This window comes from Corylus avellana, chromosome 4, assembly GCF_965113065.1.
Source record: "Corylus avellana chromosome 4, dhCorAvel1.hap1.2, whole genome shotgun sequence".
Classification (NCBI taxonomy): domain Eukaryota; kingdom Viridiplantae; phylum Streptophyta; class Magnoliopsida; order Fagales; family Betulaceae; genus Corylus; species Corylus avellana.
The window spans coordinates 34,340,594-34,357,725 of record NC_142493.1 but is presented as its reverse complement, the minus strand read 5'-3'; the positions used below and the strand labels follow the sequence as shown (position 1 = coordinate 34,357,725).

At 36.4% G+C, this 17,132-nt stretch overlaps 2 protein-coding genes across 12 annotated transcripts; one reads left to right on the top strand and one right to left on the bottom strand.

Moving 5' to 3' along the window:
• Nucleotides 1-457: 457 nt before the first annotated feature.
• On the top strand, nucleotides 458-9,668 carry GLE1 (nucleoporin GLE1-like protein). 4 transcript variants are annotated; one of them, XM_059590141.2, is made up of 16 exons: nucleotides 458-553; nucleotides 1,112-1,341; nucleotides 1,480-1,647; nucleotides 1,814-1,927; nucleotides 2,106-2,226; nucleotides 2,621-2,769; nucleotides 3,384-3,555; nucleotides 4,140-4,359; nucleotides 4,485-4,597; nucleotides 4,827-4,897; nucleotides 5,811-5,892; nucleotides 6,622-6,696; nucleotides 7,567-7,650; nucleotides 8,647-8,778; nucleotides 8,954-9,076; nucleotides 9,165-9,668. In XM_059590141.2, coding segments are annotated over exons 2-16 (1,905 nt in total). In that variant the 5' UTR covers nucleotides 458-553; nucleotides 1,112-1,339; the 3' UTR covers nucleotides 9,444-9,668. The 4 variants fall into 4 exon arrangements, with proteins under 4 accessions (XP_059446124.2, XP_059446123.2, XP_059446122.2 ...); XM_059590140.2 differs by having other exon boundaries at nucleotides 1,775-1,927; nucleotides 4,488-4,597; XM_059590139.2 differs by having other exon boundaries at nucleotides 1,775-1,927.
• Nucleotides 9,669-11,220: 1,552 nt separating this feature from the next.
• Nucleotides 11,221-17,107, bottom strand: LOC132177534 (E3 ubiquitin-protein ligase RGLG5). 8 transcript variants are annotated; one of them, XR_009439778.2, is made up of 14 exons: nucleotides 16,497-17,107; nucleotides 16,225-16,392; nucleotides 15,665-16,034; nucleotides 14,048-14,132; nucleotides 13,834-13,974; nucleotides 13,625-13,738; nucleotides 13,423-13,520; nucleotides 13,054-13,133; nucleotides 12,870-12,975; nucleotides 12,635-12,762; nucleotides 12,243-12,537; nucleotides 11,984-12,040; nucleotides 11,693-11,862; nucleotides 11,221-11,573 (listed from the first exon to the last, which is right to left on the bottom strand). XR_009439778.2 is itself a non-coding variant. In XM_059589902.2 (12 exons), the coding sequence occupies exons 2-12, from the start codon at nucleotides 15,935-15,937 to the stop codon at nucleotides 11,782-11,784; spliced, it is 1,458 nt and encodes a 485-aa protein (XP_059445885.2). In that variant the 5' UTR covers nucleotides 15,938-16,392; nucleotides 16,497-17,107; the 3' UTR covers nucleotides 11,221-11,781. The 8 variants fall into 8 exon arrangements, 1 of the variants encoding a protein (XP_059445885.2); XR_009439775.2 differs by having other exon boundaries at nucleotides 15,665-16,392; XR_015911821.1 differs by having other exon boundaries at nucleotides 11,697-11,862; nucleotides 15,665-16,392.
• Nucleotides 17,108-17,132: the final 25 nt, after the last annotated feature.

The following is a 17,132-nucleotide window of genomic DNA, read 5'->3' as shown; positions in this document are numbered from 1 at the left end:
TCGATTAGTGCCCAGATTCTTCTCAATTTCGACCAATAAATTGAGCCCCTGATCTGTTTTGTTGTGTTTTGAGGAAAGACGCGTTTTTATCAAGCAACTCATAGGAAATTAATTCTTAAACAGAATAACTTTTATAAAAGAACACTAACTTGTATCTTTTTCTAAAATTTTCTCTTTTTATTATTTCTCTCTTTACATTTTTTCTTTTTCAAAAGCTTTAAAAAATATCTTTAAAAAAAATACAGTTCTTATAAAATAATATTTAAATTAGTTTTGATATGTAAAAAATTTGGCTAACTCATTGTGAGTACTTTTAAGTTTTTGGCGCAAACTAATTTTGTGCCTCCAATAAAAGATTCACACGTCAGCCTAAAACAATTTTTTTTTTTTAAAAAAAAAAATCAGATGTTAGCAAAATCTACGTTCTATAATCTCTCACCTCAGTTCCGTCAACGTGAGAGAAGAAAAACGACGACCACCGGGCAGACACCACCCAGGACCACCGCCGCCCAGGCCGAACACCGCCGCAGGTTCCGCCGCTGCTCCTCCACCGGTAAGTTCAACCCCTCTCTCTCTCTCTCTCTCTCTCACCAGTAGCTCTGAGAAAATCAACTGCCACTTCGGAATAACCCCAAAGCCACCGCCGCCATCGTGTTCGCACAGGAAGATTGAGAAATCCCTAGAGAGAGAGGATGAAGCAATACCTGATGAGCGAGCGGTGCATGGCTTTGAACGGCCTGGCATCACCACTGCCATGGAATATTTGTGATGTGTTCCAAGCTATTGCTTGGATGAGTAGATAATATGGGCCTGATGGTGTAGGGAGGAGTGGAGGAGAACTGTGTTACAATTTGAAGGGTTGAAGATGAAGAGATCTGGGATTTAGGGTTTGTTTAGAGAAGAATGCAAATAGGGAAAGGGGATTTTCTCAAAGCAGCTCTCCGTGTGGGCGGCGTTGTTCGGCCTGATTGGCGGCAGCCCTGGGGCAGCATCTAGCCTGAGCGGGGGTTGTTCTGGTGGCGGCTGGTCTGGGCGCTGGTTTCCCTCACGTTGCCTGAAGAGAATTTGGTAGTGATCCAGTGTTTTGCTAACATTTGATTTTTTTGTTTAGGCTGATGTGTCAATCTCTCATTGGAGGGGACAAAAGACTTGGCAAGACTAGAAGTTATTCTCATTCCCAAAACCGCTAAATCCAACGGCTCTCTCGGTTGAAAACCCTATTTCCAGGGCACCAGACGTCAAGCTTAATTGGAAGCCTAAAGGTTAAGTAGATCCACTTCACTCACTGAAATCTTCAATTTCTGAAACATTCACAGCGAAGCCCTTGGGGTGTTAGACAATGTAAGTTCGCTTTGTTGTCATTCGCTTCGTTTGGTTGACGATTTTCGTTCATTCGCAATTTTAACTCTCTCTCTCTCAACTTTTGCTGTGTATTTTTCCTATATGTTCTTCTAATTGTTGTGGTTTGTATGTATTTAGGGGAGCTGTTAAGTTGGAACTTCGTTGTCACCAAAGAATTGATGGAATCGCCGTGGATCCTGATCCGGATTGGAAGTTTGATACTCTATTGTCAGAGCTTAATTCATTGGAAACGAAGCTCAACACCTCTACAAAGGTTCCTGCGCCTTTTATCAAAGCAAGACCACGGTAGCGCATTTTCATATATGCTATATATTCAATGCACTTAAATAGGTAGTTTGAATTTTTTGATTACAACCTATATTTTGATTGTTTTTGCTAATCTGAGATTTTTTCATCTTCCAACTCTGTTTAGAGATTTCTCAAATGAAAAAAGTGCTAACACAAGTCGTAGGCCTTTTGTAATGCACGTGTCCGATGATGAGATGGAGGACACTGAAAGCGAGGTTGAGGAGGATCGAAGTTTAGTGGCTGCAAAACGGTTCAATTGCGATAAACTTTATTTGAGGTGCCAAATTGTCTTCCATTTCCCACGGGCAACTATATTTGACAATGTAAAATGTTCTTTACAGGACACTTGTCTGGGAATCTTGTTTAATTACTCATGCCTAAGCATTCCAATGTAGGACATTGATGTTTTGCAGCAAATATTCAATGATAGTGTTTGTATTCATTTTTACTTTCAGCAACAGTGATGATTCTGATGATGAGTCGGATCTTGAATTCCAATCCTACTTGATGGGCGAAGTGGGATCAGTAGAAGGTGTTTTGTGTGAGCTAACCGATGAACATGAACTTGATGTTAAGGTATGTTGCTACTTAGATTCTGATGTTGTTTGTTATGTTTTCAACTTGATAGAGCTTTAACACATTTACACAATCTTTAATAGATATGCGACTTGAAATTTAGGATCCTTTCATCTCCACATCAATAGAGTTATTTTTAGAATCTACCACTACTGCTGCTGTTTCTAGTAGTTACTATTACCAAATATTTACGGAGGTATCTGGGTTTTTCCTTTAATTATTATTTTTTTCATATATAATTTTCTGTTAAATCTCGATGTAGAATGATTTATGTGTTTATCTTTTGTTCTTTACTTTTCTTTTTGAATTTTGAGTTATAGTTTTGATTTTGTCTGGTTGTCTCATTAATCATTTTTTCTCGGTGCATAAAAATACTGTTTGGATTGACTAACAGGAGGAAATTAGAAACAGAATTTCTGCATTAGAGTCGGATTTGATGGGTCAAAGTGAAAAGTCCAGTTCTGCACTCACTCGAGTTGAGAGATATAGAGAAGCAAGATGGGAAATGGATAGGAAACTTGATACTCACTACCAACGCAAGATGTAAGACCATTTGCTATTTCTTTATATGGCATTCATTATTCTAAAGACATGGTTGTTATTTTGGAATATCCTAGTTTCTATGGTCGTTTCTTTCTGCTACCTTTGCCTGCTATGTCTAAATTCCTACACTTTGTAATAGACCTATAAAGTAGCATGACCTTTCTAGTTGCTGATGTTTCATCCCTCTATGTGAATTTTCTTTTCTCATAGACTTGATATTGTTTGTCTCTGTAGAATATGGTAAAGAATAACATATGAGGGCAGGAGGGAGAGTTGTAAACTTGTAATTAATAGGAATTAAAAATGAATAGGTGACCGAATATGCTTTTTATGAGGAGTTTGGTTTGTGTATTTTGGTATATAAATTGAACAAAGTCATTTGTCTTACCATCATCATAATATGACATTTAAGGATGCAAACTTTGTTTTGGCATCCATTGCTGCCTCATGCTGGAGCATGATTGAATTTGTTTTAATGTTCATTGTTCACTAATCTTGAAATCTAAATTGCATTGTGAATTTATTTCATCATTCTCTAGGTAGTGTAATGGATGCTCTTTTCCCCTTTCATATTCACAGAAACAGTTTTTGACATTTCCTTACAACCATTGTAGTGCAGAAGCACTTGATAATCACTTGACTGCTGTCCAGCGGGACCATGAATTGAGATCGCAGATAGAAGAAAGAAAAATAAGAAGTGATGCAGCTTATGAAGAGGCCAAAAGAAAGGAAAAGGCTCTTCAAGAAGAAAAAGTACGCCAAGAAAAAGCTAAAGTGGAATCTGAGGTATGTTGACTCGACTTTTTAGTTATTTGCTGTTTTCCTAGTAAAATTTTTGTTAATAGTTTTGCAAGCTTCCTTTGTTCATGATATTCTGATATATATCTTTTGATATGCTCCGTAGAGTTATCTTTTCAGTTCTTGGATTATGACCAAACTGGAACTCCATTGGCTTTTGAAACGCCGCTTTTGTTCTATGGGGCTTTCATCTTTTAATTTTATGCCAACACTTTCCCACTGAACTTTACAAGACAGTTATCATCAAATTTTTTAACCAACTCAACATGCTTACTCTGCCTTTCAAGTTTTTTTTTTTTTTTTTTCATTGCTACATTATACTCCTCTCACTTGTGTTTGTGTTATGTCTTTGTTTGAAATAAATATCCATTTCTTCATCAGATGCATTCTGTTTTCCACCACCTCTAAGTTTCTAACTGGTTTCTGCTCACTTAACCACCCCCCCCCCCCCCCCCCCCCCCAATCTGGTGAATCCGATATATTGTCAAAGTACTTCAAATGCATTAGCTACTAGAGTTTCAGGGAAGATACAATTGAATTTGATCAATAATTAAAAAATGTTTTGAATTCAGGCAAGACTTAGAGCCGAGGAAGCAAAAAGCGCTGCTTTGGAAGCTGAGAGAAGAGAAGCAAAAGAAGCTGCAGAAAGGGAAGCTACTGAAACCTCAACTAGAGCTGCTTCTGGGGTGGCACAAGAAGAAGCTGCCAGATCCCAAATTGATGCCAATTCTCGAACTTCAAATGAATCCAAAGGATTTGCATCTGATGCAGCAAAAAAATCTCAATCAGCTAGTACTATTTTTTTTTTCCTTTTTGTACTTGATGGATTTATTATAACATGCTTTTCCATTGTGTTTAGTGACTGGGTTCATTTAAGATTTTTTCCCTCATCTGAGATATTAATTGCAATGTGACAGTAGGTAATGTACTCAGGGCAGCAGAAAGTGCTCTAAACTTAGAGCAGGGCAGACTACAGAAATTTAAAGAGATAGACGAAAGAAACCAGGCTTTAAGGTTGACTTACAATAAGGTATTGCTAGGCTCTACAGATATTAAGTTTTGAGATATTGGAATATATGTTTTCCTTGAGTTTATTGACGCCTGGATAGTGTTGTTTGTAGATTAGATTTCTAATTGTTAGTTAGTTATTTTATTGAATTCAAAGTATACGATATATAGGATCTTCTACAATTTTTCCTTTGGGGTATGCTGACCTGCTTCCTTTATATAGTGAATGACATGTTCTCATCTTTTTTTAGGATTTCAGCAGCTTTGAAAGACATATTGCTAGGTTGATCAGACAAATAAGTGGGACAAAAGAGATTGTCAGGTGAGGTGGATTTGAGTTTCATTGAATCCAGCCAAAGTTTTCGTAATCAATAGACTTTGGTTTTCTTATATTATCTACATTACTGTACCTAATTTTCATTTTTATTTTTGGCCTTCAATTCTTAAGTTACACACCCAATGGTTCTTGAATCCACTATTTCACCCTCTACCCCATTTTTATTGAGGGAGTTTGTATTTTTTGAGCTAGAGCTCATTGACTAGTACACCCTAAATTATATTATTACGATAAGTATGCAAATGACATCAATTTTTTCCCTTCATACTAGCCAGTCACAACTTTTCTTTGGACTTGCCCTGACAGCGATACGAAAGACTTAGTTTTTTGCTTGCCTTCAAGTGGATTTTTACCCTTGACTTTGGTGGACCAGATTGGCTGGTTGGAACAGTAAATTAAGTGCCAACCCCTTGGCCTTTTTGGTTTTTTTGACTGCATCATTCAAGACACTGAACTAATAAAGTGATTGTAACTGATCAGACTGGTTGATTTATCATCTGTTATTCATTTATGAAGAATGTACTTGCTGCTTCAGCCTCTTAAGATAGATGAGGGATTTCCTATTTTTGAGATGATTTGATCTAGTGGCATGATTTAGGTTGGAGCCTGTATGAACTTACTACTGAGGCACTTTATGGCTTTTGGCATGATAGCCGATAGCCTTCTAAGGCTCTGTGATTGGCTCTGGTTAGCCAATCACAGAGCCTGGTTAGCCAATCCATCAGCTTCAGCTTGCAGAGCTGTAGAGAAGATGAATTTCTTTCCAAGGCTGAGCAAGTCTCATTGTTAAAGAACTCAAATTCTGGTTTCATTCATGATCTTCATTTTGGTTAAAATTCTTTGCAATAATGTAATTAATACTTATGTATCTTTGTTTTTATCAATTTACAACTTGCAGTGAAAAGTCGCATGATATTTTTAAGATTTTCAATGATCCTCTTTGCCCTCAATCCATCAGCATTGCAGCGTTTGCAAAGAAGGTAATTTCAAGAATTTGACCAAAGACATTCATTTTTTTACTTCCTTGATTTATTTTTTGTTTGTATCATTAGAGTCAAGAGAATGGGAAGGATAGAGGGAAAATTTTGAAACATGCACGCTAAATATGCTTAATGTTGGAAAATATGGGATTTTATTTGGTATATGGAGATAGAGTTGATGGACAAGATTTAGAATTTGATATAAATACTCTGTACGCGTACGTGCAAAGGAGAAGGTAGAACTTAGAAATTAGGTTTAACCATTGTATTGTAAAAGTTCTCTACCATGAACTCGTCATGGGTTTAGACGCAAAAAAAAATCTAACATCACTTTTCTTACTTTACTAATGTAAGCAAATGATAGGGTGTATGGGCATAAACCAAACTGCAATCGCTGCTGCCCCTTATATTACCATGTAAGGCCTTAACAGTTTGAAATTGTCTGACAATGACTTATCAAAAAAAAAAAAAAAAGAAATTGTCTGACAATGGAATTTAAATAGTCATTTCCTCTTATTTTAAGAAATTAATTGGAGCCAGTCTTGAGAGGCTCTTCAACTCATAATTTTTTGTCGTCATATTTGATTGGTCTTAGACTTTCTACTATTATGCTCTGGTTTGAAATTTTGCCATTACAGGATACTGACAGTTAGAGTTCTCTTATTATTATTATTTTTTAAAAGACAGTAAACTTAAACATAAAACACTCCTTATCCAATTTTGATACAGGTTGTCTCCCGCTGTGAAAGCCCTGAATACGATGTCTTTGCATGTGGCCATGTCATTGTTCTTGTTACTTCACAGGTACAACATGTTAAATTCATTGGTATTGCTGGATGTTGATTAAAGAGATCCTTCATTGGTTAATGGCTATTGGATGCTCTTTTTAACTTTCTTCTACACATTAGGATAATATTCAAAGGTTGGAAAACCAAAGGATCCATTTCAGAACTTCAAAATATTGCAACGTTAAGGACTATTTTGACTTGTTTTGTGCTTATGAGAGAAAACATGTGTACGCTCTGTAAGCTGAACAGGGTGATGTCAGCTTGATGCAGATAGTAGCGGTATAATTGATATGGTGAGGGTTTGATGTGGGCACCTTTTAGGGATATCTTAATGAAACAAAGCCTAGAGGGGTTTCATGGAAGATATTATTGTGAAATTGGAAGAAAGCTTTTAAAGTCATGAATTTGATTCAAATGTTTGAGGATAGACATCAGGATTTAGACCTTTGTTCTTGTATTCCTATTCATCTGGAAATACACATGCCGACACATACATTGATATAACTAGTACAGTGCGCTAGTCCTCACATCAAACATTTTAATCACAGTAATCCTAATCATGAAAAAAGGTAATGCCATTTCTTCATTTCATATGTACGTGCATGTATGTTTGTAGGAACTAGGAAGAAATTGTGTGCTCCTTTCCTTGGAATCAGTGTTTAAGCAATAATAAAGTCTTGCTATGCCAAAGTAACTCATCCATTTAGCAATATTGATTTCTAAATTTACTGAAGATATAGAGTTTTCTCTGTACAATTGCATTGATATTACTGAACTAACATCGGAGTCATCAGTGTGAAAGTCCTACTAGGTCATATGTCAGAGTTGAAGAGTAGTTAACCAAAGCTATACATAATTTCATTTATTTGCTCATCTTTCGAATCAGGTTCCACTTGCAATGGATCTCCTTCTAGCTGAGCTCCACAGAGCTTGCATTTACACTGTTCCAAAGCACATATTTTACTCAAAGGTGACGTTTATTAACCCAAAGAAGCTATTTATTAATGTTTGGTATCATCATGCTATGGTGATTTTGAGTTTGACGTGGACCATGTTTTGAGGACAATTTGTCATGTCCTGTTAGCAGAATTGCATATAGAGGGTGAAGCTGTGAATTCAAGATCTACTGATTGTGTGTATTCAATTACCAACAGAAAAAAATTGCATTTAGAGGCAAAAAAAAAAAAAAAAACTGCATCCTAATTTATCCATCTGGGAATTGCCATTTGTATAGTAACACTAAGGCAGGATAAGGGTAACATTTATGTATTTTTAAAACTCCAAGGACTAAGTTTTGAAATAATCCCATAGTTCATGGACAAAATTGGAATCTCATATCAAGTTCATGGACCAAAATCGATTTTTGACCTACTTTTTGACATGTGCCAAAACTTAATTTATTGAAAGAAAATAGTCTTCTAGATATTAAGTTTGATTTATGAGTTTTTATTCTTCATATTCCTTGAAACACTCATAAATCATTTAGAAATCTTGATAGAAGAGAATTGCTGATTTCCACAATCAATTTGAGTACTTATTAAAACTGGATGTAGTAGACAACAGGGAACCAAATAGTGATCACATATTATCTGTGGGAAGCATTGATGGTCACTGTGGAATATGGTGTATTTATGTCAACATGAGGATAAATGTATCTGATTTCTTTCCTGCTTCTTTTCCTTTGTACTTTCCCTTGTACCCTTTCTTTGCTTACAATTTTTCAATTGGAATGGTAGATTGTAATTTTTGAACTGAATGGTATTTTAAGTTATGGCTGGCTTAGTAGAGTTTGAAATTGGCTAAATTTCACTTAATTTTCATAATTATTCTTTCAAGTTTTTGACGAATCCAATAAAATACCTAAGTAGAAAGTTTAAATTGCTTGGCCTTCTCTCTTGTTACTGCTGCTCTTGTTTTGGATTTGGCTGTTACTGTATGGAATTTAAATTATTTTTTCCTACTTCAGTCGGCATTTAAATCCAAAGAGGCTTATTACAAGGCTATTGGATACAAAGAAAGAGATGGAAAGATTGAGAGCGTCGAGGACTATTTGAAACGGTTAGATTCCTACATGAGACTGTATGGGGCTCTGATTCAGGTTTGTACCTATGATCTTATGCTTTAGACTTTTTATGTGTTATAATGCTTTATTTTTAGTTATGGGCAATTCACGAAAAGCCAGCTTTGTTGATATGGTACTATTGTCACACCTATCTTTAGTCTCTTTATTCATGAAAACAAAAGCAGCTTATCAACAATGACTGATTTGGCAGACGGAAGTAGAGGGTGTCCAAAACTTACATGGTCTGAAAGAAGGTTGGGCATGGATTGCAAGGTTCTTAAACACTCTTCCTGCCAATCGATATACGGCTGTTGCTTTGTATGCGTTCCTGCAAGTAAGTTGGGTCGGTATAGAAACATAATGCACTTTAACAATATAATATTTGAAAACGTTTGAAGTCAAAAAATGGCATGTTTCCACAGATGGCAGGCTTTGCTCTCTTCAGAAAATACAAATCTCAGTTCATGAAGATGCTTAGCATCATCTCTAACAACTTTCTGGAAGTGCTGAAAGCACGTGAAGAGTCCGGGTTAAGGGCAATCATCGTTGAGATCCAATCCTACATGGAAGACAAGAGGTTCCTTAAGGAGCCAGAGGGAAGGGCTCTGCGAGGTTCTTTGTTATCAAGTGTGCTGGTGCCAGAGCAAAATTACCAACAATCGTATCATCACCAGCCACCCAATAGATATTCCTACTATTAAAATCCGAGTTTTATCTCTTTCGTCATAGTTGGAGAGAACTCCTAAAGAACGTTGTCCTCGGTAATGTTGCATCTTGCTTAGCTATGCATAATCATCAGAAGGATTCATTTTATTTTCCTAGTTATTTGCAGTTTGATTTGCTAATTGCTGATTCGAATTGATGTATATTGCTTGTTGATGTTGTATAATATTATTTGAATTGTTATTCAGCAATCATTTACTTCATTTGCACTTATTTCTATGGTAAATAGTTTCGAGAATTTTCTTGCCTTTGAAAAGTCGGGTATGTTTGTTTGTTAAAAGTATTATGATGGGATATAAAAATAAAAACATGGTTTTTTTTTTTTTTTAAATCATGTTTTGTGTTTTGAGTTGTTTATTAATGTGTTTATTATGAGAACAATAACAAAATTTTAACAAAGCCGATTGAGAAGGGAGGTACCCTCTCTTTGTCTACAGAGAATCTCAGATCCAGTTGTAGATTCAAATGCAGTATTCTCTATATCCGGATATTATGGTGGCGGCAAGTTTCAAATGGGCTGGCTAACTTGTTGGCCCATTCCCAACTGTCTAGGTTTAGATTGGATTGTAGTTGTTTTGGGGTGTTCGTTATGTTGCCCCACCCTTATTTTGTGTTGCTTGTCCCTTTATAATTGCTTAGAAAAAAAAAATCATTCTTAGTCATGCTTATTGATCTAGGTCTTTCAAAAACAAGAAAAGAAAAATCACATGATAAAAATGGGATCCAAATCTCGCGAAACCTGAAGGGAATATGTTGCATGCAAGGAAACAAGATTTCATGCATGCATTGTGTGGAGCTAATGGTTCCAACACAACCTTTGTGTAGCATTCACATCCGGTTTGTCGGGATAAAAATTTGGGAGGGAAATTACTCATATCCGACTTTCTACTTTCAAAAAAAAATGGCGGACCCATGTTCTAATATATATATATATATATATATATATATATATATTCTATTATTCTCTCTCCTCTCAATAAAGAATAGGAAAAAATAAATAAAAAAATCATTGAGAAAGAATATTTAAATGAAATAGTAAAAGTAGATATAGCCAAAATAGAGAATATAGTATACGTGTTTTAAAAAAAGTAGGTAGCTAAAAAATAAATTAAAAAAAAAAAAACTAAAATGAAGAAGAAATTTACTCATCCTATCTTTTAAAGGACTATAATCTTGTAGCGTTAAAACTTTTATCCTCAATTGGTGGTGGTAGTCATATTACTTCAATTCCTTTTAGTTAGAAGTCAACAAAGGGCATCCTAGGTGATGCTAATCATCCATCAAAATTCAAAAGCTTGCAAATCATCGACCTCTTGTTATATATACAGGCTTATTTCCCAATATTGCTGAACATCCAGGAGTTGTGTCATCAATCTTCACTATCACACAGCAATTGCATGTAGTTTAGAACACATGGAATTATCAATCTATAAAAGCCAGAGATTCTTAGTAGCGACATCCATAAAACACATTCTTTTCTCTTACAATCCCAAACTTTTAAGTTCATGTACATCAAAATTAAAGCAAATCATAATGCAGAGATCTGCCATCCCATTGGATATTTACTTCAGCGTTCCTCACTACCATAAGTACAACTAGAAATAGTCTAGAATATATAAAACAATGATTAAAAAATGTAGGAATAAAAAAAATGAGGATGGACCAGAGTCTCTCTATCAAAAGCTCTGAACCGACAAAACAATTCATGATCTGTAGCAGTCCTTAATTAAGCAGCCTCGTGTCTTAGCCTGGGGGGGGGGGGGGGGAGGGGGGGAAAGACTCCAATGTCCAGTGTATTTGGGCTTTAGGGCTCCATTGCTAATGTATTTTAGGACTGCTTTAGGGCAGGTTTACAAATGGTTTTTAAGATTGCTTTTTGCTCTTTAGCAAAAAAACTAAAGTATTGACAAACAACTCACCACATAAAATCCCCACAAAACACTAAAAACTATTTTTATGTTGATGTGAGTGCTTTCGAGCCCTCTTTTCTCAACAAGATAACAACCCCACTTGTCTTGATCTCTACCACACTAGTAGTTATGCAATACTTTTGCATCAGCCTTGTGTCTTAGCCCCAGGGAATACATCCACCAAAATATAGAGGAGCCCTGCACATCCCAAAACTTCCCAGACTTCTCATCTAAAACCATTTGAATTTTTCAAAATGAAAAAAAAATAAATAAAAAATAAAATAAAAGGGTGATAAAGACGCTCTTCAACAGCTAACCTGCCTCTAAATCATGAGATTTGTGCAGCTACCACAGGAACTAAACACGCGAAAGAAGTAATAATCTCAGAGACGTGCAGCAAAGTCGATCAATAGAGCCTTATTCTAGTCTCAATTGCACGTCGGCAAATGGGGCACACTTCGAGGTCTTCTCCACAGTCGCAACAAGTCTGCCACATAAAAGAGAACAGGCTTATTAAACGAGAAAGATAATTCCATGATGCAAATATAGATAATTGATTTTAACATCAAGGTCCTAATAGAACAGCAAAGAAATACAGAGTAGTTTACCTGATGCCCACAACCAAAGGCCATGTCTTTTGAATTAGTAAGACAAATGGGGCAAACCTGTCCAACGTTCACCACAAATAGATTAATACTCCTGGTGTTGGAGGTGATGATGAAAATAATAAACGGTAACATAACAAGTTATCTATTTGTAATGCCCATATAAAGGAGGAAAACTGATTCCATTGCAAATATGACAAAAGAGAACTAAATAAGAAAAAAAAAAAAAAAAACTGTCTTACTTTTTGGACAGCAGTCATACCTGATTATCATAAAGAGAAGATGGAGTTGTGCTGGGTGCTGCATCATATCCAGTAAATGGAGAATCATATCCACGATCAGGAGCTGTGCTGGCTGCTGCATCATACCCAGTATATGGAAGATCATATCCACGATGAGGAGCTGTGCTGGCTGCTGCATCATATCCAGTATAAGAAGGATCATATCCACGATGAGCAGGTGAGGGCTGCTGAAAACTGCTTGGACGCTGACGTTTCATGCCACCATAAAGAGGTGGGGGAAGAGAAACCCTGTCTGGAGCATTTCCCCTTTGTCTACTGCTTTAACATTAAAGGAAACAAATGGGAATTATTATACAACTAAAGGTAAAAACTGGACCTGCAAAAACTCGAATATTACAAATCAAATCATTACCCTAATACACCGAGCTCAATAGTAGCTTTATATTGAGAAGGTATCTCCATTAAGGCTGCAAGTGCAAATTCAGTCTCTTTTCTAGATAGATCCACATTCTTTGACATGATTTCTGTGAAATTGACGAACTAAATACACAAAGAAAAGCAGTCTGTCACATTTTAGTACATATACAAGTACATGACATTAAAATATTTTTTGTGAGAAAAAAAAAAAAAAAAGCAATCAACGTTACCTGAAAATTATCAAAGGCACGTGCAGGGATGTTATCATCAAATTCCCTCATCATGTCCCAAGGCCCATCTCCAACCCCCACCAAAATGATTGACAAAGGATAATCACTGGAATTATATGGGATTATTTCATCATATGAGAAATGAAGGTTGGCAACCATCAGTACTGAGTTATCAAATATTTACCTTGCTCTAACAATTGCATCAATCGTCTTTTGTTCTTGAGGGCTGAGTTGGCCATGCTGAGTATCAATGCTTCTTGTCACCTAATGAAGCAGGAAGCTATGTGAGGCACAAGTCTAACACAGATAGCAACAGAGAACAAACCCACTCCCCCCCCCCCCCCCCCCCAAAACACCTAAGCTGCTCAGCTTGACTAAAGCAAGACACATATTTTTGCTTGGGAGGACAGATATTGGGGTGTTGCTAATTAGAATCAACCTTAAAGCACTTAACAGAATATTGATTAAGAAAAGCTAACAATTCATGCAAACCTGAAACTCAGAAAGCTATTTTCATTTTGAATCACAAAAATCTCAAACAGAGGTGAATTACCTGTCCGTCGGCAATTATCACCAAAACATGGTACTGGCCACCACTTTGTTCAACAATAGTGATGGCCATCTCAATCATAGGTGCAAAAGATGTGGGTCCTGCCACAAGATGAGAAAAGAAAAGGGTAGGCTAAGAACCAATTGGATGAATTTCAAGAATGCTGTATATAATACATAGGTCCTGGGATGAACAGATGCAGCACCTGCAAGTCGAAGCTGAGGGACAATTTCTCTGTAGCGTGTCAGTACTTCCTCAAATCCATTACAATATGTCTCTTCTGAATAGAAACTGAAGACATTTTGATCATGTGTTGATGCTGCACAAATATGTAAACGTAACTATCATCTTTATAATCAAAAAATAAAATGAAGATAAACAGAATGAGCAAGACCATGGTTCATATGAAATTACCATCTCCAAATCCAAAACAGGGAATTAAGTTATCCTCATCGAAAGCAGATAAAGTCTTTCCAATAATTGATATTGCTTGTTCATAGGGATTTTGACCATTTCCAAGGTGATGTAAGCATCTTCGGTTGAATGACCTAGCACCTAATTAACAAAGAAAGATAAGCACAGTGGATGCCAGTATATACAAGTTATAAGCATCAAGATGAAACTGCACCTGTCCACTCGTTGCTCTTTGTGAAATCAATACCAACAATTAGATTAGAAGACTCTAGGCCAGCATGTGCGAGAGCAGCAGTAACCTGTGGTCAATCATTCTCATTATTGATGAACATTTAAATTTTGTGAAGCGCTTGTTAATCCAAAAAGTTTTTAACTAGGCATAGGCAAATATCAATGATGGAATCAGTGCTTTAGACAGCCACAAATAAGCAAGAAAAAAATTAAAAGGTGCCAAAAAAGAAAATAACAACACTTCCAAGTTCATAAAATGACTGACCATTTGGCTATTACGCCACATTTTACTACTGGTAATTAGAAATGGAGCTTATTGAAGAGACAAGCCTAATTCAACCATTTTCTCAGACCAACGCCACCACCTAGCCTGGACTACTCAAATTTAATTATTTACAAGAATCGCAATGTTGGTACAAGAGGCATGCAACTGCTCAAAACAATTGATATTGTTACATTTGTCCTAATTTGGAAGATCTAAAGGATGCAATTATGGGAACTCTAGAAAAACATCCTGCAACTCTTGACAGCTTTATCAAATGCAAGTGGTGCCACAAGCAAATAGTAATAATATTTCAGGGGAAAGAGCCTTGAAATCTCCTTCCTCTCAAGTAATTAATTGATAGAGTAACTGCGTGTCCAAATTACCAGCTGTTGACTAAGCAGAAATAAATGATAGGTTTAAAAGCCATTGGCCAAAATCTAACTTGCCAGCTCAGTATAAGTTCAAAACTCTCAAAGCCAAGACTTTCAACAACTCCATAACTTCGAAAGCAGTGGCTGAGAAAATCATGCAGACAGAGCTTTACCATTATTAAGAGCCTAAAAGGCCATGATAGTTCAGGCTCTTGTCATAGCTACACAGAGAGAGAGAAGAGAGAGCAATCTCAAGATTTCAATAGTGTACATAATCTTATCTTCTCCTCCGCCGCCACACCCCCCCCCCCCCCCCCCCCTTCCGTGGCCACCCGCCTGCTTGGGTATGTAAAGTCGGGTCATACATTCTATTGTCCTTTTCCCATATTGGATTTTCCAAGATTACTTGTCTCCCTACTTCCTACTAGAAAGTCACTCTCATTACGGTCCCTCCAAAATATCTCATGTCTTTAAATGTCTTTGAATATACTAATACCGACAAGTTGAGCTGCCACAAGGCACACTTGTCACCTCTAGTTTAGCCATAATATTATGTCTAAATATGCTTAAAGATAAAAGATTTTAAAGTCAAGCGTGCACATATCACTCAGATAATACATACTAGTCATATTTTTTCCTGGAAATTTCTTATTCTTCCTTCATCTTTTTTCTTATCATTGTCCTCTTTATGTTCTAAGATTGTCATGTCAAATGTATAGATGATTGTATTGCTCCCCGAGACCCTTGGCACAATAATATCACAGAAGGCAAAAGAAATGGTCTTGAAACATAGAAAATCACACACACAACTTCTCTTATAGTTGTCTTTTCATGTTTTAAGATCGTCATGCCTACTGCATAGAAAATTGTATTACTTCCCATGCCCCTTTGTGCAATAACATAGAAGACAAAAGAAATGGTCTTAAAACATAGAAAACCACGAGCACACTGCATATAGTCTAACCTGATCCAAGGACCGGTAGTTATCAGCAATCCTCGAGTATTTCCTATCCAACTTTCTTTGTGGCTGAGGTGTCTCCGACCCATAATTGAAAGATGACTGCGACCCATAATTAAAAGAAGAAGACGGGGGCGGTGGCGCATGTTGATGCTGAGGCGTGTAATACGGAGGCTGCTGAGGATGCGGATATCCATACTGATTCCATCCTGAAGAACCACCAGAGTCATATGACCTAAGTTCTCTCCGGCCCGACCCCTTCGAACTTTTAGCCCCCATAACCAATAAAACTCACTCAACTCCTTCGATACACAGCAAAAGCAATCTCTTTCACACCAAGGGAATTAAAGAACTACCAGAATTCGAAATTATTCAGCTGCAAATTATATCAAACACCTTGAGGGCGCTCACAGAATATTCTCTGAATGAGATAATAAAGGTCAAGTATCTCCTTTAACAAGAAAATACAACGCGACCGCTGAAGATTCAACTTGGGTAATGCAGAAAGACCAAGAATGCATAATTATCGTGTGCTTTGAATGCGACAATGGAAAGAAAAATCTAACCAATATGAAACTGCTAAGAGAAAGACGAAATCAGGCGGCTAGCGACGACCGAGTCCACGAAGTCCGACCACTGAAATCCTTTTAGTAAATTTTCCTTAACTTAACTGGAATACTTCAAGAACCTCCGATAGAAGAAGCCAAACTGGGTTTTGATTCTGACAGATATACCTGCAGAGAAAGTTCTATCAGAGCAATTTGATTAAACAAAAATACAAATTGTTAATTTTTTTTTTTTCCAAATAAAATGCAAAATTGATGTATGAATCACATACGGAACCTCACGAGCAAGTAAACCAGAAAGCTACGCAAAGCTCGTCAACAATGAAAGTCATCCATCAACTGTTCCAATTCAATCACTTTCAATTAAAAATAAAAACAAAAATAAGAAACTTCTTGGAAAATTATAATCCACGACAATCAATGTGTGCGGAATCTCTAACATCTAGACGCTAAGACTTTATTATACATTTTCAAAAAGAAATTATCCTGGCACCACCAATGATGACTAAACTTCATACGTTGACCCCAAATGCAAGGCTATATTTACCTTCATTTCTAATACAACTTAATATTATTAAATTCTATAAAGTTTAAGTGGCAAGTCTACTTTGATTGATATTTGATAAATCAATACAACAATATTAATAAATAACTCAAAATATTAAAAAAAACAAACAAACGAAACCATTAATCCAGCCGGATCCAAAGAATGAAACAAAAACCGCAAGCCCATAAAAGTATTTTCTGCAACAATTTGTCTGTTTTCGGATTTGGCAAATGTTGCTGTCTTTTAAATTAATGTTTTTTGGTTGAGTTTGGTGAGAAAAGATTAAGTTGAGCCTTGAGGGCAAAGGTAAGCGGGGTGGATTAGTGTGAACGGAGAATTTTAAAATGTTTGTCGACGAGAA

Excerpts from the sequence above, each read along its gene's own strand:
- GLE1 (XM_059590139.2), top strand. Across the intron at positions 3,556-4,139 it reads AAGCTAAAGTGGAATCTGAG|GCAAGACTTAGAGCCGAGGA; the intron begins GTATGTTGACTC and ends TTTTGAATTCAG. Across the intron at positions 4,598-4,826 it reads TAAGGTTGACTTACAATAAG|GATTTCAGCAGCTTTGAAAG; the intron begins GTATTGCTAGGC and ends ATCTTTTTTTAG.
- LOC132177534 (XM_059589902.2), bottom strand. The coding sequence starts at position 15,937 with ATGGGGGCTAAAAGTTCGAAGGGGTCGGGCCGGAGAGAACTTAGGTCA. Across the intron at positions 12,976-13,053 it reads GATGCAATTGTTAGAGCAAG|TGATTATCCTTTGTCAATCA; the intron begins GTAAATATTTGA and ends ATATAATTCCAG. Across the intron at positions 11,863-11,983 it reads CCTTTGGTTGTGGGCATCAG|ACTTGTTGCGACTGTGGAGA; the intron begins GTAAACTACTCT and ends TTTATGTGGCAG.